The following is a 23,660-nucleotide window of genomic DNA, read 5'->3' on the forward strand; positions in this document are numbered from 1 at the left end:
TGCACTCTCATATTAGGAAGCTTTTACTGCAGAGTATTGTAGCAGTTGAAAGTATTAAATCTGCCAGTTTTTTTTTTGTGTGGTTGAGTGAGATTCATGAGGCTAATGAAAAACAATCATCTCTAAGGGAGGCTTGCGATGATCTCAACAGTAATGTGTGCAGCAACATATAAAAAAGACTGCGCTTTCCTAAGAGTTGCATTGCTTCAGCATAGCTATCTTCCTCAGGTCTGTCTGGTAGGAGACGCTAGGTTTTTGTGAGAGGCTTCAGGTTCATGCTTTTCTATGTGCCAGAAATGACCTGACCAGTTGTTAATGAAGAGGAATGACGTTCTCAATGATTCATTTGCTTTATGCTGTATAATTTGTTTCCAGTAACTACTGCATCTAACATGCAGCTGCATGATAGGGGCATGTTTACCTTTCTCAGTCGCTTATTTCATCATGCAGGCAAACTACGCCAGCCATGCCGTACTGAACCATTTCAGCACAGACTGGATAACAGTTGCATGTGCCACCATAGAGTTTCTTACTATTACCTAGAGGGAAAGCTGGCAGCCCGTCTATGGGAGTTTGCATGGCGACCCCCTCGAGACCACTTCAGCCACCATGGGTGCTCAAAGCATCATGGGGCGGTGAGCTACTTGTTGCGGAACTGCAACTTTTGGCCAAAAAATAATAGAAAAATAAAGCTGTTTGATAACTACAAACGTCCTAACATTCAATAACTTGTCTAATGATTGCCACAAACGAGCAGAAAAGCATTTAAGTGCAAAGTTTGCCCAAAATAAGAGACGACTCGCTCTCCTATTGGCCAAGTAGTGAACACTATAAAAACTAATATTTCGTAATTAACAGGCGCACTTTTAAAAGTAAATATGTTTTCAAAAAAAAATGTTGCTTAGATACTTTAAGAGGTTTTTTAATGGCATTTCGGTAGAGTAAAACCTATTGGCGTCGTGTGTGTGTGCGTTTTTACTACTATGGGTTTTGCACACTGCGTTCGCGCGAAAGTCGTCTGCGCACACACGAACAGCGTTTTCGGAATGAAACATCTTAGTAGTGCCACTCCGTGTTCCCGAAAAACTACGACTGTTCCGCAACAAGTAGCTCACCGCCCCATGATGCTTTGAGCGTCCATGGAGGCTGAAGGGCAGCGCCGCCAGCTTTCCCTCTAGGTAATAGTAAGAAACTCTATGTGTGCCACGTAGTTCATGCTGTATGGGTGAATAGTTAACCATTAATGAGATCTGTTAGCCATGTACAAGGCAATGCACTGTCATCTGTCCACGGCTATATAGTGTAGGCGGTTGTGTATGGCTCAGTTGCTCACATGTGCTTTTTCTGTGTAATTCAGAGAGGAAGGAAATAGAATCTGAGAAGAGTTACCCACGAAGCACCATAGACGAAAAGTGCGCAAAAAGTCGCACAGAAGATGTAACAGCTGTAGCATTGCAGGCCGAGTGTAGGTATAATCCTGCTAGCTCCTGGGCTTTAGGTCAGCTATATATTTAGCTAAGTGGCATTGTAATGTTGCACTTTTTATGGCCCGTTCTGTACTCGGAGAGCAGTTGCATTGTCTTGCTGAAATTCCTGTGCAATATTGGCAGCATGTAGAAGGACCTAAATGGCAAGGGCATATGAAGGGATGAGAGGAATTTCCCAGCACAAGATGGTGCTGTGCTCTCCTGGAGCTTCGTTATGAGTGATGTCATGGCCTGGCATACTTTTTTCACCTCCTGCATAGTGCAATTAAGGCTTGCTGCATAAGTCTTGTGATGTGCTAAATTTGGTTGTGAAACATGGCTCAAACTCTCTTTCAAGCCCATTACTAAAAAACTTCCAACATTGTGGCACATGATGCCGCGGTTCTGTGTTGCCTCTCTCTGAATTTCTTAGATGCTGTTAAGGCATTGTCTTAAGGGGCACTGAAGACAAACAGAAGTTAGCCTGTATCAATAGGCTACCGCTTTCTAATCACAAAGAGACCATTTTCGCCAAAAAATGAAGTTTTAAGCTAGACTGAAGACAACAAAACAAATGCAGCTGTTGCCATCATCGGCCAATTTTGTAAGTTAAATGGATGCGTCAGCGCACCAATTTTTTGGCACAGATCCCACTGCCACACTGCCATTTGCTTCAATATGGTGGCAACCCATCCTTTTTGGTGAGAATGTCGTGATCGACTGGCAGGAAATACGTTTTTACAGTCGGGCAAACTGGCACCATACCCATAGAGTCAGAGAATCAATTTTTACTCGGAGCAGTAATTGGATGGAGTTGTTCTGTATCTCCCGAATGGCTGCAAATACATGCAGCACAGCTACGGATGCAAGTCAAATTGTGTTCTCTGCTTTTAGCAGTGATCAGCCACATTTAAAGCTCTTCACTGCGTATCGGGCAACAGGCAGTAAGGGCGAAGTATTTTTCCATATTGAAAACTGGGAGGTGCATTCGGCAGAGAAGTACCACTTGCATTTGTAATGTTGCATATTATTAAATGAGATAAACTGCAAAATCTGCTGTTTGCATTTTTGTATTGTACTAGTCACCAACTTTAATGGTCCCTCATAGTGGCCTGTAGTTTCATTTTCACTGGAGCTGATGCTTTTTCACTGACAATGACGTAGCTTTGATAAAGTAGTAAGATCAGTGGAGAACAGGAAGAAAAAGTAAGCTGCTGTGGCCAAGCACCACACTTTAAATATGGCACTGCCTAAATCAGTTGTTCTGGTTTTTTCACAGCTATGTACTCTGTGTGTTTAGTAGCAGTTTAACAAAAAAAAAATCACTTCAGCTCTTCCCCATTCAGCCTTTCTGCTTGAACTGTTGGAAATGCAGTTCATGAAATGTAATGGTCTGAAATGTTTGAAGAACAACAGGGTGTTAATCAACAATCATGAACACAGCTCAAATTTCTTTACACGAAGGGTTACTTGAAGCATTAGGTTATCGTATCCCTTGACATGTGTTCTGGTTCACAATGGGATTGACCTGTCCCTTGTTGACTGCCCTTATTATTGTGATGTAAGCTCTGTGAGCTGAGCATCTGTGATAATGAAAAAAGTGTGTTCTAATTTGGTAACCATTCCGAAGAGTGTCATGAAACTCTAGAAGCATGCTTGCATTTAAAACTGGAACTTAATTTCTGATGCAAATCTTTGTATTGTGTGCTCCGAAATTCCTTATGAATAGTCGTTTCTTTGCTGTTCAGTTTCGCTTTAATCTTCAGTTCATTCTGCATGCTTACACAAGCATTGTCTTTCAAGCTTAGGCTGGTTTCTCTTGCTCATTTATTTATTTAAGTGAAAAAGTGGCGTAAAATGAGGCTTGTCAAATTTGTAAAATATTTGTGCTTTCTCAAGTGAATGCCAAGGAGAATGTACTGATAAGATAGGTGTTGACATTTCCTGGTCCCTGTGGTTTATACGTATGCTGGTGCAATCATAATTCAGGACATAAAGGCGATTTTGTCTGGAAAAACGGGCATTACATATTTATTCTAGATGTGCATTGTCACCATGTCTCTGTAGAGGATTGGTGGGCGCGTAAATAAAAATATTGTGCGACAACCAGATGTGTGTGCCTCATTATGGTTGCATTCTTTGGGCTCAACTGCACTGCTGCTTTGACTGTAATAAAGCAGCAGATAGCCTTAACTCTTTGAAGGTTTTTGCCGTGTATGTACGGTGGCGGTTTTCTGTCCCGAAAGGTCTTTGCCGTACGGGTACGGTTTCGATCTTCCGTTTGAAATTTTGCGCCAAAAGAACAGTGCGTGCTCACTGGGGGGTGCTGCCACCTATTAGGACTTACAAGAAGTGTTTGAATTTTGTGCTGCCTTCTTACGGAGATAAGCAGAACTTATGTCTAGCTTTAGCGCGGCGGCACAGACTGCGGCAACACCCCTTTTGTAGTTTTGGTTTCGCCGCGTGATCGCAACGGAGTCACGCGAAATTTGAGTTTTCTTTTTGTCAGCACTATCTTGCAGGGGCTGCCGAAGTTGATTTCTATTTTTATTGGCGCTGCTCTTAGCTTGCTTATCACCGTTGCTCGCGAGGTATTCTCGCCCTGTGGCAACGCGCCTACACGGTTTCGATTCCGCCGCGGGATCGCAACGGAGTCGCGCGAAACGTGTTTTCTCTTTGTGGGCACTGTTTTGCAGAGGCGGCGAAAGTTGATTTCTATCTTTATTGGTGCTGCTCTTAGCTTGCTTATCACCGTTGCTATTCTATTCTATTGAACATTTTCCAGTTGTGAGTGATGCTGTCACCAAAGTACTGTTCCTAACTTTTTTTAACTATTTATTCTCGATTACATTTTGTAGATTCAAGATTCGCAATAAAGTAATTTGACCACCTGGGAAAGTTTTCTTCAAAATAATTCGACCCTCAAAGGGTTAAAGATAAACCCTGAGCAGGATATACTCCTGCATGGAAATGTGTGCTGGTTTACATAGTAGACAATGACAACAACTATTTTATTTACCTGGGGATCGAGAGAGAAAACCTTTTACTGGCGACAGTCAGTTATAGGACCTTTGACTAGAGCAGAAAAGTTGTCCACGATGAGCTGCCATATCCTCAGCTGTGTTGGCAGTCTCTCTTTTTTACCCCAAAGCCTCTCTTCCCCCCTCAGTTCACGAATGCCGAGACATTTGCCCCCTTCTCTGTAACATGCACCCAGTCTTCTGTACCGGTCGACGACAGAAAAGGGCGGAGACTACACAAATTTACGGTAATAACCAGGAAGTGGCCTATGTGGATGCTGCCGAGTATCACCACCGATACGCCTTTGCGCTCACGGTAACGGACCATACTGGCCGCCCACTTTCCCTGCCTCCATCATGACTTTCTCTTTCGATATCGCCAAGGAGGTAGCCATCATGCTAGCCGCCATCTCCTACAGCTCAACTCCCGAAATCATTACCAGTGACTCCAAAACTGCAATCAGTTATTTCTCTAAAGGCCGGATTTCTCCCATCACCCTCCGCCTCCTACAATATAAACTCCCCACTCACACCATCCAGCTCATCTGGACCCCCCGCACACTCCTCCCTCCCAGGGAACGAGGCTGCCCACTCACACGCCCGAGGCATTACTATCTGGGCAGGGTCCAGCAGCTGCTATCCCCACCACAAAGCAAGATCAGCGAGGGACCATTGAACACTCATCACGAGATCACACAAAATTACCAACTTGAACGATGCCTTTACCCACTGGCCAACGGGTCCCTAACCCGCATGCACGAAATCTGGCACCAGCTTCTAATGCACGCCTTTCCTGATCCCGCAGTTTTATCCCGTGTCCACCCCCCATCCTCTACTCTCCCAAATGCAGATTTTGTGATGGGCATGCTAAACTATCTCGCATCATGTGGGCCTGCCCTATCACCCCCTTCTCTTTAATCACTACCGAAGAACAGTGGGAGACCGGGGCGCTCAGCTTGGAGCCAGAAATTCAGGCTTGGCTCGTCCCAACAGGCTGAATGGGTCACCGAGGCAAATAAGCTCTTGGCTGTCCGGTGGGGTTGACCTGCTGTGCTATGAGCGGCTCTGCCCCTCCCACTCAGATAATAAAGTTTATTGTCTGTCTGTCAGCTGTCTGTCCAAAGCCCAAGCATAATATACAGCAGAAAGGGACTAGAAAATTTTAAATATTAGTCTTATCAGAAGATAAACTTAACAGAAGTAAAGATGTGAGCATGCTGGGTGTGTCCACATACACGTTACACGAAAACAAGTAAAACTGCCTTTCAGAGAGAGCTTAATATATACTTCACTATGTACTATCGCGCTCAATATGACTTGCAATGCCCGGCAGCGTGGCTGGAGCGCTTACCGCAAGCATGGTGGGGCCGGCAAAGCGGCGCGCTTGAAAACGAAAGGGAAAGGATTTTGCTGTTCCAGCAGTGACCCTTCTCCCCAGTGTCGTCTGGTCTAGAAAGAAGCATAGCGTTATTGCATCTCCAACGCTAGCGCGGTAACATTTGTGTGACAATGCAAGGCGCATATCGCAGTTGATCTCAGACTGCGCAGAGCAGAGGATGTGGGGGATGCGGCTGACTGGTGGAACAGCAGAATCCTTCCAACTTTGTTTTCAAACACGCCACTTGTTGGCACCACCGTGGATCCAGAAAGAGCTGCGGCCACACGCTCGTGTGTTGCAAGTCATATTGAGCGCAATAGTACATGAAGTGAGGCAGAGACCAAAGGCATGAAACAATCGCATTATCCTACTTGAAAATGGCATTGGTCTAGTTTCAATTTTTTTCCTTTTTTTTAGCACGAAAGCACTACTTCAATAGCAAAGCTGAAAAACCAGAGGAATGTGTAAAGCCTCAACATTTAAACTTTGAAGGAACACCAGCGGCGGAGGCCTTGCGTAGCTGCTCCATAAACGCACGGAAACGCGCAATGACGGACAGAGATCTTAACCAAGAAATCATCTGAACTGAGTTCGTCTCAATCGGAGTCTACTGTATGGGCTTCTGTGGGAGAGGAATTTGCTCAAACTTTGAAGGCATTATGAGAATAGTAAAGGCACATGCATTTCAGCAGTAACGTAGAGTAGAACAAATTCACTCCGAATGTTATGTTTAACACATAAACACGTCATCCCAACTATCACACTATCTTGACTCGCAAGCAGGGCAAGAAATCCTCTAAGAGTTTTTTTTTGCAGCACTATCTATAAAGCTCTCTGAGAGCTGCATGCAGAATCACTTTGCAGAGCTCAATCTGAAGAATAAATTCACAACACACTGCAATCCAAAATATGAAGACCACTAAGTCACATAGGTGTGAGATGTTTATTCAGACATTTCTTGCTGGAAGTTGATGGTGTGCATTCTTCACGTAAGCAATGGAGGCCATGAACTTAGGATTTCTTGAACTTCTTCAAAAGATTGCTCTGCTCAATGGCTGCCCTCCTCTTGCGCTGCAAAGCACATACATAAAATGTGTCAGAAGGCTTTCCGCTTGGCTAAAATTAGTCCATTTTCCAGCCCATAGAACACATACATATGTAAGCCACACCTCCTATAGTGTACAGCTTTTACTTTGCTAAATTAATCTAAGCTGTCACTAAAAATGGCAACTGGATGTAACCTTGAAAAGTGGCTTGATTCTCCTTGAAGTGCAGGTCCTCTCTACCTCGAGAAAATTCCGAAATCAACATGTAGAGATTCATGTGCTGTGCGGTCGAAGGCACCACAAATGTGCATCGCCAAAATGCAAGTGAAAGCTTTTTGCTGCCTGTCAGCAACCGTTACAACTAGCAGTATTTGCAAAAAAAAAAAAACAGCGCAGTAGACGGGACTAAGAAGAGAGAACACACAGACACAGGCGCTGTGTCTGTGTGTTCTCTCTTGGTCCCGTCTACTGCGCTGTTTTTATGCAAATAATGTACCAACTAGCCCGGCTTATTCCTCTCTTGGACAACTAGCAGGTTTTTAATACTCTAATTGTGCCACACAAAACCTTACCAAAGATGCTCAAGTTGCATGGTCCTACCCATAGCCTCCATTTATGACAAACTATTCATAGGAAAAGTATACAGAATGTGGGAGCTCTGAAAAAAAAAAAAATCTCCAAGCAGCTTCGTCTGCAGCTACTGCAGCGCACTTTGAACTCCATGCTGTTCACTCAAAAGCAGCAAGAAAATTTTGTCTGGACATGGCTTTTGAGTTCCGTGAACTTTTGGCTTTTGAGTTCCGTAAACTGTTCGCTTTAGAGTTCCGTAGACTGTTGGCTTTAGAGAGTTCCGTAAACTTTTGGCTTTTGAGTTCCGTAAACTTTTGGCTTTTGAGTTTCGTAAACTTTTGCTGCCAGCTGTCCTATCAGTATTCTTCAAACTGATGGGTAGGCTTGGTCCCAGTTCAACGCTAGGGTGAGCAGCAAATCAGCTCTGATGGCACTCACATTGGGAGTTCCAGGCGTCGCACCAACGTCGAGGATCTCCGAGATTCCCCGTGCCGGCATGTCTGCGGTGGAGCCTGGCTCCACTGTGCTGGCACCCAGGGTGCTGCCAATGCCCGTTCCGGTATTGCCGCTGCTGCCGCCACCGGCCATCGTGCCCCCGCCGGGTGGCGGGACACCAGCGGCCGCGGCAGTGGCAGCGGCTCGGTCTGGAGCCAGCACCTCGAACTGGTGTCGCAGGGTCTGCAGCTCGTACTCGCAGGTGGCCAGGGCCAGCTTCAGCTCGTACAGAAGCACCATGTCACTGCGCAGCTCGTTGAAATGCTGGCACACTTCATCGCTCGGCGTTGGATTCAGCTCTGCACGCGCAGGTAAGAGGAGGAGGAATGAGAGAGGGAGAAAGCACTTGTGGAAGCTGAACTCATGAATGTTTAGCGTAGTGGGGTCGTGCGGGGACCCAGGGACTTACATGTCCCAAATCCCATGGTCAATAAAGTTATTTCTCTCTCTCTAGCAGGCATTTTCAAACTGGGTTCCTTGAGTGCTTACTAAATACACGGAGCACCAGAACACATGAACACTTCAAACCCCATCTTTCTTTCACCTGTCGTATTTTGGGACTGACCATACTCTAATAGCTTGTAGCAGACTGTTTTACGACACAGCCAATGATTATAAATTGAATTATGGCATTTTCTGCATGCTTTTTTTTACATGCATGTTAGGCAGGAAGGAATATAATCTAGGACATGCAGCGTTCTTTGGCAGCTTCTGAAACCCGCTGGGTTTCCCTGAGGCTACAAAAATTGAGAACCCCAGTTGAAAAGCTTTACATTAGCTTTAAAATATCACACAGGTCTATATGAATACACATCAACTGGTTTAAAAAATGGGAGGCCTGGAGGCTGCTATGTGTCACTTTTGGAACTAAACAGACCACCCAGGCAGCTAGAAGTCATGACATGACTGACTGCTAGACAGAAAGTGAGAAATTTTTAATCAGACTTTGGTAACACGCACTTCTAATAAAAACTGCTCCTAAAAAAATGTGAAATAAAAAAAAATAACCTTGAAGGCTTTCTGCGAGCTCTCTCTTAAATGAACTCGTGAAATAAAACTATAATGAGCCACGTGTTGCAATAAGCAGCACAAGGCAAGGACCCAGCTTACTACACTCAAATGTACATGTGTGCAACTTGTGTGGACCAGTTCTCCAGCTGCAAAGGAAGCCAAGCAGACAGAAAACACTGCACACATTTCTTCGCTAATGAGACAAACCTCACTACCAGCTGCTACCAGTGTGGTACAAATTTTTGACAGTTAGCTAACTGATCGTTTACCCCAGAAAAACTGCCATAACTATGAATGAGAATGCGACACTCACCAACACCCAGTTCCTGGAGCAGCTGTTCAATGGCCTTCGTCTTCTTCTGGCCCACTGACGCTGGCAGCTTCATCTGGTAGGATTGAGAATGAATGACGGAAAAGGTCATTACACAGGGGTGCAATAAGCAGCCCTTCCAGCAAAAGCATGAGGACAGCCCAGCTGTATGTGCACAATTTTTTTGTAGCAGATTCAGCATGTAAAGAAAGAAAATAAAAAGTAAAACAGTCGACAGTACTCTGCAGATCCCAGAGAGCATGTTACACAGCGCCACCACAAGCGTCCCCACTTTTTGCCAACGCCATGAAGCATGATACATGACATGATAAACAGATAAATGATTACTCTGCACTCACCCTGTGGCTTCGTAGGGACACCCCACAGGCCTTGAAGTCTGGGAACCGAATGCCCGCAGATTCCACTGCCTGCCAGCAAAAGGAGTGGGATAAAAAAAAAGAAAAAGTAATGTAAGAGACCATTATTGTGAATTTTAAGTCATGTACAATTGCAAATCACCACCATCACCATCAGCCAGATTCCATCCACCGCACAAAAAATTGCCCTCCAAATGATCTCCAGTTAGCCCTACCAAGTTACTAGGAACGCAACAATGCATGCACAAGGAGAAGAGAGAAAGGAAGGGATGACACCACTACAAAATTTAGCAAGACTATGAACACTATCGGCACTGATCCAAACAATCGCATGAGTTCGGACAACTGTCACACACCTCACTATACCTCAGTACAGAGTGACCAGACTCAGCATTCCTTAAAAGCTCTGAACGTCTTAAACCTGCGGATCAAACTCTCCTTTCACTTGACTCTCTCAGAGTAGCTACGACATGCAGGCCACCTGACAACTGACTACACTGCCCCCAAGCATGCACCGTTCCTCTCTCCCTGTTTGAAATATAGCTTGTTCCAAAGCGTACACGCCATATGTACAAATAAAGAAGTAGAAAAGGGGACAACACCTGCTGCCCACTTCTTGCACTGTGCTACCAGACCTCCACACAAATGTTAGCAAGCAATGTTGCACAAAAGCAGCACAAACAAATAAACCTCAACAAGCAAGGCACCAGTTCCAGCATAAGCCTAGTGACCCATGAAACGACACCAGTATTTATAGCCAAGCACAGATGCTTCAATGCTGTGCACTGCTCTATACTAAGCATATGCGGGCCATCAGTTGTGATTTTGATTTATGGGGGTTTAACATCCCAAAGCGACTCAGGCTAAGAGAGACGCCGCAGTGAAGGGCTCCGGAAATTTCGACCACCTGGGGTTCTTTAATGTTCACTGACATCGCACATTACATTGGTTTCTAGAATTTTGCCTCCACCAAAATGGTGAACATCTGTTTCAGTGATGCTAAATATGAGCAGTATACCCATGAACTACAACAGTAATGCACCTTTGTACAGATGTACAGAAATGGCATGCGAAACTCTTCTTGCATCTTGAATAAACAGCGCGAACGAAGACGAGCACAAAAGACAAGAAAACGGACGACACAGCGCTGTGTCGTCTGTTTTCTTGTCTTTTGTGCTCGTCTTCATTTGCGCTGTTTATTCAAGATGCTTAACCAACTAGCCCGTCAAAACGTGCTAAGCTCTTCTTGCAATTGGCTCTAAAATGATTATAAAATATATTTTAATACTAGCCCTCTCAAAAAAAAAAAAAGCACTTTCCTTCAATGCAAAGTGTTCTGCCAAACTGAATGCAGATCAATTGCTGCAACATGGTTTGTTTACAGATTACTCAACATAGTCTTGCTTCACTAACTGTGATCAACGATCTTGAGCCAAGTGAAGGCTCCTCACAGCCGGCGAATGGGTGGAGTGGAAGAGAACTCACCCCTGGCTCGGTGCGGCTGCTCTTCTGCACACTGAGCTTCTTCTTGGGGCCCTTGCGCTCAACGCGTCGTGCCTCCGCACTGTTGTCCGCCGCTGTGATCAGCTTCTGCAAATCCTGCGTCTTCTTCTCGCGCTCCTTCTTACGCAGCTCAATCTTGCGCAGCTCACCCAGGAGCGTCTGCTCTTCTTCCACCTGCGTGGGTTCGCCAGCAGATAGGCTCAGTTGCTGAGCATGTTAACATCGCTACTTACATGAATAGTCATCACTTAAAAATATGCAGACAAAAAAAAAAAAAAAACGCAACCCAGAGAGAACTGCAAAACCAAGGTGCCTTGGAGCCACAGAGTTTGTGCTGTCGCAAACCAGATGTCACCACAGCATAGAATTAAATCTCGTTTACTTTGGCTTCTTGACACCACTCTCCTATTTTTCCCTCCGTCCATACCTTTCATGAATACGTGATGCAAAATTTCAGCAAAGAGCACTTGCTGGTCTAAGTTGTAACAATTATTTTTCGATTAAGAACACTAGCACGCAAACAAACGCAGACCCTGCCTGCAACGCAGATGCCACGACGATGCTGCTGATGGCAATGCTGCACGAGTTAACAAAGAATAGAAAACAATGGCAACTTATTGCGTTTCCCAGAAAGCTCTGCGAGGAGAGGACTCTAGTTATACTGTAGAGTTGGTTGTGGCTGGAAGTAAATTTTGCACATTATAATGACTTACACAAGGAAGAAATGTATCATGACAAGATCGCTGTACACTCAACAAGTCCTCTCCAGTAACAACCTATGCTTTATATTGCAAAATGATATACAGTCAAACCCGAATATAACGAACTCAGATAGAGCGAATTATTCCTTATAACGAACACTCGAAGTTGTGATATCGTTATCCATATGAAATGTATTTTTTATAACGAATTACACATTGGATACAGCGAACTCTCAGCGCGCGCGATCGCTCGCCAAACGCCCGCCAACGCGCCTTTGTGCCCGCATCCAGTATCTCTAGGCAGCCATTTCCGGGCCGCAATCGGTGCCGCGATCGCCGCTATCGCGTGCAATCGGTCGTCAAACGACCGCCAACGCGCTACTGCGCCGGTTCCATGTCGCGACGCCCCGCTGCCTGCCCCCGCGCCGCGCTTTCGTGAAATGCAGGGCAATCGGCCCGGGAGGCTTTTCTGCAGTAGCTTAGGGCTCCCTCCACTGCGCATGCGCGGCCCCGCGACGCTTTCCCCCGTCTTCTCAGCTTTCTTTGCTCGCGTTTGCAAGTCGTGCTGCTCGCTTCCGGACGTCCCTACTTTGTCGACACATTCCGCCGCTACATCCTGCAAGATGACGACGAAGCAGCGGCGTGCCGTGCCGCTTTCCGACAAACTTGAGATGATTCGCCGCGTTGGGTGCGGCGAAAAAAAGGCTGACGTTGCCGCGCACTTCAAGATTCTGAGGAGCACGTTACTGCTCCGGAATACAAGGAAGCGGACTGGAGTTCGTGGAAATGATGTCGCGCGTCGAAAATGTGATTCTCACTGATGCAGCTAAATGCAGTGTTCAGGCAAAAATCACTGCCTACTGCAAATAAGTGTGCATTCCTCTGCAATAAATTTCTTAATACCTTACTCATGGTGAGTGACATTTTTTTTTCCTTAGCGCGTTTTCGCTCTGCCGTTCCGGACTTCGTGTATAACGAATTTGGTACTGAGGTTCGTTAAAAGCAGGTTCGGTTATAACGAAATACTTCATATAACGAACTATTCGAGTTAAATCACGCTATTCGTTATAACCGGGTTTGACTGTAGAGTACAGCCTTCGTTAACCTCACTAAGGAGCTGCCACTGTTTGGCTGAGCATCTGAAAGTTGCTGGCGGTAGCCGCCTGAGGTCGTGACGAAACCGAAAAAGACATTCTAAAGCGTGAGAGATGCAGATTCGACTCTCACGGTTTGTTACCAGAGCATGCCTGGTGTAGCTCAATCATGCACGGTGTGCGCTTAGTATGCCGTAGGCATAGCAAAACCATCACGCAGGTATCTAAAAAGTTGCTTGGCTGCATGTTAAGGTGCTCAAGTCAATATGGAAAAGATGCCCTGGTAGCTTTTAAAAACAAACCAAGAGGCTCTATTCTGAGGCAACTTTATGATGACCTATAGACAGCAAATGCAGGCCTATCTTTAAGTAGGAGAAGTCTGAAATACTGAAATCAGACTGACTGAAGTAAGTAAGGCCCAGTCAGAATCCCGCTGTCAGTCCAATAGTCACAGGCATGCGTATCACTGCAGTGTATGTGCTGAGGCGCGGGACTTTCAGAGTAAACAGTAACACACACATCAAACAAGCCGAAACAGTGGCTATGGTCAGACCCACCTGTTCTGTGGTGCGATCGTACAGCTTCAGAAGCTGCTCCTTGCGACGACGCTCGTGGTCAGCATCGAAAGCACGCCCTTTGGGTTCCTGTCCGGGGGGAGCCCTGACACGAGCCAAGGTCTTCATTTGCAGAAAAAAAAAAAAAAGAAACAGAAAACATGAAACCAAGCCCCACCAACAAAAGAGGAAAACCCACACGGCCATAACTGCAACAAGGGCTATGGACACCAAAATGGCGCATTTACAATCACAACTCTGAAAGGCATCCGTTCCAGGCATCTGGTACCAGGCATAAGAAGTCTCACATGACACTCAACTGCTAGATACAGCTGTTGCTTCTACACAGAGTCACATAACCAAAACTTTGGTTAAGAAATATATATTTAAATTATAAGAGCATGCTGAAATGAAAATCATAAAGAGCACACTTTCTCTTGATGACTGTGAATGTTTTCTTCTGGTACTGGCTTCACAAAAACAGCATTGCTTTGTCCTTTCTCTATGAGGCCTCTCAGAAGCCTCCATAAACCTGGAAATAAAATTTTTGCTGTGGCTTGTTGGGTTAAAAAGGAGAATAAAAACAAGAGCAGGATATGATGACATGAAGCAGATGCAGACTTCGAATCCCCAGTAAGCCCAACTTCGAACCTTAGCACAGCAAGCAGCTAGATGACTCAAGAAAAAGAAAACTGCAGAGCTTTCCTTGTCAAAAGGAAGCCAGCTGAACATTTAACTATCTTTAAGGGATTATGCCTAGACACCACAATTCAATGAGAAAGGAACAGAACCGCTCCACTTAGAACGATTTTAAACCTGGAACAGTGCGCAAAACCAGTACAGCACAAAGAACCAGTTCACCTGGCAGATGCCGTAGTACCGCTCCTTGAGATCTTCCACAGAGCGTCCCGTGGGGAAGCGTGCGGTGTCCCAGCGATCCCGGACGATGAGGAAACGCTGGTCAAAACGCCGGCACAGCTCAAGCAGGTGGTCCGTCTCAGCCCGGCTCCACTGGGAGCTCGCCAGGTGCTGTTGGTACTCCGCTTCCGTGTAAGTTGGCACAGGCACCTGCTGCTCGACCAGATTTATTTCCACCACGTGAGTCCAAGGCGCCACTTTGTGCACAGAGGTACGTGACAAACGCGTCCAAGCATCAGAAGCAAACAGCACTATGGCAGACAAAAAGCAAAGGCACAAACACAGAAAACAAACTTAATGTCCAACCAGTAACTTGGTGCACATAGCACTTAGTACTAAGAACCTTGTGATAACAAAGTTGAAGGGTCACCAAAACCGTTTAGTTACACCCAGTTTTGTTATATCCCCACAGATTTACAGCATTGCATTTATTTAAATTATTTGCGCAATAATGCAAATATTTAATAATCCAAGGAGAGGGCAAATAGCGCAATGAACAAAACAGCAGGACAAAATGAATCATGCTGCACAAAAAGGAGAATGCAGCATAATGCGCAGACAGTGTTACGCTCCATTATAATTTTGCATCCGCATTACCGATGAGAGACTGTGTTCATCTGTGTCCTGTGAGCGGTTTCCCAGTGGTAGAGCATTAAAACCTTCAGTGCCGCAAATGTTTCTGCCAATTTTTCCAGAGCTCAGACTCGCAATGGGAAGTTTCATAACAGCTTGCTAGCTAGATGTCTAGCGAAAAGCTAGCAAGAAAGAGATGAAAATCGTTATTGTTGGACAGCTGAGAAGTCAAAAGGAACAAAAGTTAAGACATAATGGTTACAGCAATGCTACTTACCTTGTTGAACTTGGCAAAGGGGTATTCTTTGCCTTCGTCAGCTAATCTTCGCCAGTGGCACAGCATCACTCCATCCTGCACAAAAGGTTGTGGTTCAAAGTAGAAGCTAACCTTCAGCCATAGTGGAAACAGAGCAAGAAAGAGTGATAAAGCTGGCCCATGCAATCTTTGACGTGCAAGAACTTACCTCTCTGCTCAAAAAAGAAAATCTCGTTAGAGTTGATTGTCAATAATTTGAACATGAAGAAGACTGAAAATATGTTCGTATTATGCACAACTCAAATTAAGGCAAACCTTTTAAGTTGAAACTATGTGAGTCTGTTTTAGACATAACAGCATTTTCTATGTAGAGAAATTCGAACTCCTTTTTGTACATGCCCAATTGATCCTTGGTGATTTCCTTGAGTAGCACTTATTACAGTTTGAAGTCAGCATTGTATTGACACTGCAGCATGTCCAGGTGTAGGATCTTATTCAGCAGCTCTTCCTTTTAGCATTTTTACCAAACTCTGCTTATGGCCACGCTGTCAGATTGACCACGGGCCAAATACAGTAAGTGACAAATAACTAAAAGCATGGCCTCATGCAATGTTAAAACTACAGCAGTTCCACTTCTGTCTGCGCACAGATCTTTGTCACAGTGCTACATCTCGCTAACAATGCTGGCTATATATACGATAATGGACCCAATAAAACACCACTCGAATTCATGCACATCATCTTCACAGTGTACATTCAAGGCATTTATGCCTCGTGGCAAGTCACTTCTGAAAAAAAAAAAAAAAAAGCACAGCAACAAGTCCTGGAACTGAAGAGTCACAAGCCTAGGGACAGTCCACAACCTCATTATTACAGTCAGATACAACTTAAGTCCAGTGAAGCTTCGTCCACATTCACGAGTGCCACACAGATTTCCTCTGCGACAAAAAAGTAAAAGTAGTCTGTTGTCAAAATGCTTCGTCGAAATGCTGTTGTCAAAATCTTACTACAGAGTTCATTACATTCCTGCACAGTAAGCCTTCTTGAGCGGCCTGCAGAACTTACAAATGAATTCTACACTGGAGCACAAATGGGCGTGGGCTAGCAGGTTTCAGGGTTAGTTGGTGCCCTTTGATTTGGGCAGGCCAGCAGACAGGAAAGCATTGTGCCCAGCCTGCTTCTTTATGTCGTCTCCGTTCTATCATTCAAGCTGGCCTATGCAAATGGGCGCAGGCACTTGAACTCTTTTGTGCATGAATGCATTCCCCCATAAACAATGTCAGCCGCAGAATCAAAAGAATAATAAAATACGAATGATAGTACCTAGTTCCTTGTTACGATTATGCTTTATGAAGCTGACACTACTGTGCAAAATCAGCATGCTTGCTGTAAAAAAAAAAAAAAAAATCAGCAATAATAAAGAGAAACATGAAGCATTGAAGGTTTGCATGGATGCTGACTATGCGCAGTGCAGCTACAAATTAAGAAGGAAGAAAAAGAAAAAAAGCGAGAAACAGTGGCAAAGGTGAACAGGCCAAACTAGGACAAAACAAATCTTAGACGCACATAATACAGAAGAAATTTGCTAATTACATATAAAAAAAATGTGGGGGAAAAGCGTATTGTCCAAGCACCCAAGATTTTGAGAAGTGTAACTGACAAAAAGAGGTACAAGGTACAAAGGCATTTATATTGACTTTCATTTTATAAATATGTCGATTAGCATTTCTTGGCATGTCTGAACAGCTCCTTTTCTAGTGTTCGCATAATTCATTACCCATCCTCATCACAGAAGAAACATCGCGCCATATCTGGTCTGGCAATATCTGGCAATGTCAAAAATAGCCGGGATCTTGTTTCTTTAGATGCGTCACCCCCTCGCACCACTGCGTTGTGGGGAAGCTGCCACGGGGGTTGACTGCCGTAGCGTTTTTGCTTTTTAATGCCGTGTTCCCCAAGCCCGGCCCACTCATACATAACTGCGTTGTAGTTCCTGGATGCCTTGCTCCCTTGCTCTTAGGCACTGCGGATAAACCTCCATAATGCCTCCTCTTCCTGTGGCATCGTTGCTCGACTGTTAAAGCGATGTTCTATATTTTTTCTTCATGCTTAACTCCTTACCATCTAAGCACTGCAGAGAAGAGACTGCAGCAGGTGACTGCCACTGCATTCCAGCTCTTCACATCGTGGGCCCTAGGTCCAGCCCACTCGTACATTGGCAAATTTGCTGCTTGTTGTTAAGCGTATTACTATACGACCATAATTTGACAAAATTTTAAGGGGGGATGAGGAAAACTTGTTTTTTATTTTTCGATATAACTTGTTGAAACTTAGCACGCAGGTGTATCATCGAATGCTGATTTCAAACATGCATTTAGATTTCAATTATCTCACCTGGAAGAAAATTTATCGCAAAATAACATTCAAATTAGGTAATTTCTTACGGGCCTTTATAGTAATTTATCAGTTAAAGAATGATTTTTTAAGAATAAGACATTTGCAAAGGCCCAAAGCACATCCTAAAGCTTTCTTTTTTCCTTTAAACATGATATATGAGCAATTAGGCCAAGTGTGGGCTAATTACTGTCGCGTCATTTTTTCTTTCCAACTTTGTTGTTTATTTATGATCAACAAAATTAGTTTGTAGACATTCTGTTAGCTTTAGGATGTGCTTTGGGCCTTTGCAAATGTCTGCTTATTCTTTGAAAATGTTTATTTAAGTGATAAATTACTAAAAAGGCCCGTAAGAAATGACCTAATTAGGATATTTTATTTTGCCATATATTTCCTTCCGGCTGAGATATATGAAATCTAAATGCATATTTGAAATCAGCATTCAACGATACACCCAGGTGCTAAGTTTCAGAAAGATATGTTAACAAATAAAAAAAAGTTTTCAAGACCCTCATCCCCCCTTAAATGTAGTTGCCAGGAAATTGTGTAATGCAGGAATGCATTAACCGGAAGAAAAGCGGGCGCATTTTTATTGCTCACGATTGTGAGTGTATTAACGAGGTTCTACTGTATTGACAAGCAATGCACAAAGAATGTGCAATGATTTGCTAATGAGAGAACAAAGCGCTAATCCCTCAGAATTACGCTAAACTCATCAAGCCATTTCCAAGTGCACGTGCACATAATGTCTTAAGCAGAAAGATGGAACAGGAACAACAAGAGAGTGGCATCTGCTCTCTTCTAATTAAAGGTCTTTTTAGCTTGTGTTCCTGGGAACATTTGTTAGTGCATTCCACAGTAAGGTGAAGCAGAATTAAAAAAAATTATTTCTTTTCTCTTCTTCATTATCGACATTGCAAAAAGTAGGAAACACTTCTCAGTAGAAAGAATGCGCCTCGTGAGCTGGACTGGAAAGCGGCACCAACAGCCACGGTCATATGTGGGTCCCTAAACTCACAGAAAAGCAGAGCAAAATAAATGCATGGCCTCCCTCTCTTTCCCCTGCCATCTGTTTAACAAAAACTACAATGCGCCCCTCATGAAAAGCAAGCAACGCACCTTGCGTGCTGGATTGGTGAATGGCATCCAGCGCCATGGCCGCACACGTCTGATGCCAAGTTTGGCCTTGTTGCGCTTGTAGCCCTGGCTGCTGTCAGTCGGCAACAGTGGTGGATTGTCGCTGCACACAGAACCCACAGTGAGCACAACACACGGTCAGACTGCACAAGACACGCAGTTTGTGACAGAGACCTCTTTAGTTTGGCTTTTTATAAACGTAAATGCCGGCGTGAAAGCCAGTCAGAGCAATAGCACAGCTAATGCAGCAGCAGAACAGAAAATAAGCTTCGTGTTGCAGCTTGTGTAAACAGGCTGTTCCAGGCATTTGTCTCATGAACCGAGACAAAATCTGTCTGATGCTCATTAGTTCCCTGTATGCCGTTCAGACACTATCAACACAAAACTCATGTGGGCAATATTTAGCCGCCTATATTCAGCATATCAAGTACCAGACTATGCGTCTGCACAGGAGTATGTCTGTCAGGCAAGCATGTTGTAAACATATCAGCCATCAGCTTGTTTACAAAGAGGAGGCACCAATGTTTTTCAAGATAAACAATCACACTGGCATTGCAGTGACGCTATGGTAGTACAAAAGCGGTTCCTCCATTGGTTCAGTTGCACCTTAACAGATAGATGGAGGTGCAGAACCACATCGCTGCACAGGGAAAGTATAAGGAACAGTTCCTACAAAAATAAGATGGATGAAAAGGTTTGGTTTGGTTTATGGGGTTTAATGGCCCAAAGCGACTAAGGCTATGAGAGACGCCGTAGTGGAGGGCTCCAGAAGTTTCGACCACCTGAGGTTCTTTAACGTGCACTGACATCGCACAGTACACGGGCCTCTAGAATTTCTCCTCCAAAGAAATTCAACCGCCGCGGCCGGGATCGAACCCGCGTCTTTCGGGTCAGCAGTCGAGCACCATAACCACTGAGCCACCACGGCGGTGCAAGATGGATGAAAAATAAAGGAACAATCACTATGCATTACGCCTGTTGCCTAGATTTCTGGTGGAACGCTATGTTCTATGGGTGTTATCTTTCTTCTCACAACAGGTCCAGACTAGTGAGAATCCTCGTAAAAGCAGAGCGCAGTGACTTGTCTGGTGCCATGACACATCCGTACCGAGCATCCGAGAACAGCAAGGCGTAGAGCTCCCGGTGCATCCCCTCAGGTCGCTTGAAGGTGGCCTCTATGAGCTTCCGCTTCTGCATCAGCTTGTTCTGTGCCACGCACAAAGACAATGAACGATAGAAAAAGCATTTGTAACATAGACGAACAAACAAAAAAATTCATCCCAACAAAAGCTCTCCAGTCAAAGTGAGCGCGTGGTAAGACCAAAATGTTAAGAATTCCATCTACAGCCGAGCTACTTCCACAGCAAATCAAAGGGTTCTCCCAATTATCTCTAATTAACACTGTCTCGTGCCAGTTCTTGCCTCCTATACCCACGAACTTTCTAATCTCATCTGCCCACATGACTTTCTGCTGAACCCTGCTATGCTTGAATTCTATTGGAACCACGCCATTACCCTAAGAAACCATGGGTAATATTATATTGCCTTTGCATTACATGCCTTGCCAATGATAATTTCATTTTCTTGATTTCAGCCAGGATGTCATGTACTCGTGCTAGTTTCCTAACCCATTCTGCTCCCTTCTCGTCTCTTAGTTTCACCCCTACCATTTTTCTTTGCATAGCTGGCAGCTTTGTTTGCAATTGTTTGTTGAAATTTCAAGCCTTTTCAAGCCCCCCCACCTTCACCACTTCAAAAAAAAAAAAAATCAGTCCACTCAAATGCGTTTACAGGAATCCCCAGGTAGAAGGAATTTGTAACAAAGCAGTAATTACTGATTAGCATCCAGAGCCATATGGCTACAAACGAAAGCTATGCTATACAGCTCTCATAGAAGCTTTGCAAAAAAAAATCGTCCTGGTTCATGATTCGAACTAGGAACCACTGCCTATCAGGGCAGTTGCTCTACCAACTGAGCTAACCAGGAAGGCTACCAGATGGCAAGGCAAATTCTTCTTCCACTGCAAAGCTTCTGTCAAAGCTGTATAGCATTCCTCTCTAGCCATATGGCTGCGTTTGGGTGGTTGCTAATAAGTAACTGCTTCCTTATCACCACAACTGTCCACTGTTTGAAGTAAGAAACCACGAGTTGCACTTACTTTCCGAGCATCTGTGCCCAGGATGGTCTCCTTGCTGACCTCAGGGGTGCTGGGACGCTCCACGTCCAGTATGTCTAGGACGTCACTCATCTTGAAGCCTGGAGAGATGAAATCAGTAACATAAGTTTAGGGACCCTGATGAGTAGTGCTCAGTTACGACACAGGGGATGAGGGTCTTGAGATACAAAGAACTATGATACGGGGCACAAATTAAAAGCATACAGGTACCACAACAACAATTGGACATTTTGTTACTGCTCACTGGTCGACTTCTTTCGTGCTACTTGCCTTTTATCCTTCATATGGTCTCCTTCATGCATTGGGCAACATTAAAAGTCCTGAACAAAAACAAATTGCTCAGCTGAAACTCATTCCAGTGTTTTAAGCGCCGTAAATAATTTATCATTTACAAATATGTCCAGCTTTTACCCAATATAGTCTTCCTTGGAGCACATAACATATAATCAGAGGGCGTGATAACTATTTTAACATTTACTAATTAACGCTCGCGTTTTAAAGCGAATATGCAAAGACAAAATGAATAGCTGAAGGGGGCTATCATACATGGAATGAGCAAAAAAGAAAAAAAAAATGACCTCATTGTAACTTTTTTATAACAATGCATGTTCTGAAAATCAAACGCCTTTTCAAAGTGAGTCCGTGAGCGAGAGAGACCGGCACAGCCGGTTCGCTGGAGTTGGATGTTCGCGGGCCCCTTGACAGTTTGCAGCATGCGCACAACACTGCAGCAAATAAAGAACTTTTCCTTTTAAGAATGCACTGCGTTGCAAGGCGAGAAACGACGATCAAGAGAAGAAGTTAGATGCGCACTTATTTATTCGTACTTGGCCTTCCTTCACGGCAAGGCACCCACATTGTGATCATTCGCACCTGAGCGCACTGCGCGACTTATTGACTTCTTATGCTCCAGCGCATTCAGATATGTGCCCATACTCTATTGTAGAGTAGCGTTTGGGCTACAAACAGGATTAATGCCTTGTTCTTTGCCCAAAGAAGACATTGCTTCAAAATGTGGTTCTGACAGGATCAGGGCAAACGCGAAACAAACCATACCTTTTGGTAGTTTACCAGGCGATGTGAAGAAAAGAGGGGAGGGGGGAGCTGGCTTTAAGTTGGAGCCACGGTTTCACAGCCACCCAGAACGTAAGAACATATTTCCACAAAAACTAAAACACGCATTCCTAGACAGAATCCCTGTCCAAAACACTTTTGTCTCTTCCTCCTCCTCCTCTACCGAGTAGACGAGTAGATGTGTGGCTACCGGCTACGGATGTGGATATTTGGATATTTCATGCGATTCCATGAACCAGCACCTGCAGCAAAATATTCAACTTTTAAAGATAAAATAATAACCTTACTGCTGTAAATTTTTATATATTTTTCTCGAATTTTGATTGAGCTTAATAGCCTATTTAAAACGTGATCTATAAAACGTATCGCCATTACCACTGTCATGGCAGCGCCCAGCAGTTTCAAAGTTGTGTCGACGCTGTTATTGACAAACGATGCTTGTTGAGTCTGACGCTCATTTGTTTCGTTCAGCACAATTTTGAGTGACAGGTTGTCCAATTAGTTAGGCTTCTTCTTGAACTGCCAAAATGAGGTACGCTCAGCTTGTGATGGGCCCCGCGGGAAGTGGGAAGAGCACCTACTGCAGCACCATAGCGAAACACTGCGAAGCCATCGGCCGCGTGGTCCACATTGTGAACTTAGATCCGGCCGCAGAGTACTTCGACTACAACGTTTCGTTCGACATCCGGACTCTCATCAGCGTCGACGACGTTATGCAAGATGAGGAACTTCGGTTCGGGCCTAACGGAGCGCTTGTTTTCTGCTTCGAATATCTGGCCGAAAACGTCGAGTGGCTGCAAGAACAAGTCGGCGAGGACAGCGATGACTACTTCTTGTTTGACTGCCCGGGCCAGATCGAACTCTACACTCACCTCGATGTGATGAAGCGACTTGTCCAGACGCTGGAGGCCTGGGACTTCCGAATCTGTGGTGTGTTCCTCATCGACTCGCAGTTTCTGGTAGACACGTCCAAGTTTTTCTCGGGCGTCTTGTCCGCTCTGGCTGCTATGGTCAACTTCGAAATCCCGCACGTAAACGTCATTACCAAGATGGACCTCCTGAACAAGGCAGGCCGCAGAAAAATAAGTCGCTTCCTCGAACCTGATACCAGCTTGCTGCTTGAAGACTCCAGGCTGGACGAAAGGCACTCGAGACTGTCTGAAGCCATCGCCAGGGTTGTCGAAGAGTTCAGCTTGGTTAAGTTCATGCCTTTGAACATCAAGGTGGAAGAAAGTATTGGTGACCTTCTCCTCGTCATAGACAACGCTATCCAATATGGGGAAGATTTAGACGTCAAAACGCACGATTTCGATGCGGACCGAGATTTAGATGATGATGTGCCCTACGGTCTGAGCGATTAACGCGCCGCCCTACGTGTGAAAGTAAAATTTTTATCTGGAGTCTAAAAACGGGGGTGACGAAATTTAACTCTAAAATGTACAAATTAAAGAGGCGAGGCTCTGAAGATCAGTCACCCCCGAACGTTGTGCTGTGCATTTCCTAGGCAAAGACACAAGTTTGTTTATGAAGTAGAAAATATTTCTCCGCATATTCAAATGACGAACATAAGCAGTACTTTTTGCACTCTTTAATTGCCAATTTGCAA

At 44.6% G+C, this 23,660-nt stretch overlaps 2 protein-coding genes across 2 annotated transcripts; one reads left to right on the top strand and one right to left on the bottom strand.

Moving 5' to 3' along the window:
* Positions 1-6,788: 6,788 nt before the first annotated feature.
* On the bottom strand, positions 6,789-22,223 carry DMAP1 (DNA methyltransferase 1 associated protein 1). Its single transcript, XM_089573592.1, has 12 exons — positions 22,037-22,223; positions 20,963-21,060; positions 19,912-20,009; positions 18,786-18,906; positions 15,294-15,368; positions 14,387-14,596; positions 13,529-13,648; positions 11,159-11,350; positions 9,656-9,724; positions 9,300-9,372; positions 7,919-8,274; positions 6,789-6,935 (listed from the first exon to the last, which is right to left on the bottom strand). Exons 2-12 carry the CDS (start codon positions 21,050-21,052, stop codon positions 6,876-6,878), a joined length of 1,464 nt encoding a protein of 487 aa, XP_089429718.1. The 5' UTR covers positions 21,053-21,060; positions 22,037-22,223; the 3' UTR covers positions 6,789-6,875.
* A 220-nt stretch (positions 22,224-22,443) lies between these two features.
* LOC149363604 (GPN-loop GTPase 3) lies at positions 22,444-23,540 on the top strand. Its single transcript, XM_089573593.1, has one exon. It carries the CDS (start codon positions 22,582-22,584, stop codon positions 23,413-23,415), a length of 834 nt encoding a protein of 277 aa, XP_089429719.1. The 5' UTR covers positions 22,444-22,581; the 3' UTR covers positions 23,416-23,540.
* The last annotated feature ends 120 nt before the right edge of the window (positions 23,541-23,660 follow it).

Source organism: Amblyomma mixtum, chromosome 2, assembly GCF_055824585.1.
Source record: "Amblyomma mixtum isolate Tamu chromosome 2, ASM5582458v1, whole genome shotgun sequence".
In the NCBI taxonomy this organism is placed as follows: Eukaryota; Metazoa; Arthropoda; class Arachnida; order Ixodida; family Ixodidae; genus Amblyomma; species Amblyomma mixtum.

Bases quoted from the DNA above. Each gene is read 5' to 3' on its own strand.
- DMAP1 (XM_089573592.1), bottom strand. From the start codon at position 21,052: ATGAGTGACGTCCTAGACATACTGGACGTGGAGCGTCCCAGCACCCCT. The intron at 9,373-9,655 runs GTGAGTGCAGAG...CAATCCTACCAG, and splicing joins TGTCCCTACGAAGCCACAGG to ATGAAGCTGCCAGCGTCAGT. The intron at 8,275-9,299 runs GTGAGTGTCGCA...CTGCGCGTGCAG, and splicing joins GCTCCAGGAACTGGGTGTTG to AGCTGAATCCAACGCCGAGC.
- LOC149363604 (XM_089573593.1), top strand. From the start codon at position 22,582: ATGAGGTACGCTCAGCTTGTGATGGGCCCCGCGGGAAGTGGGAAGAGC.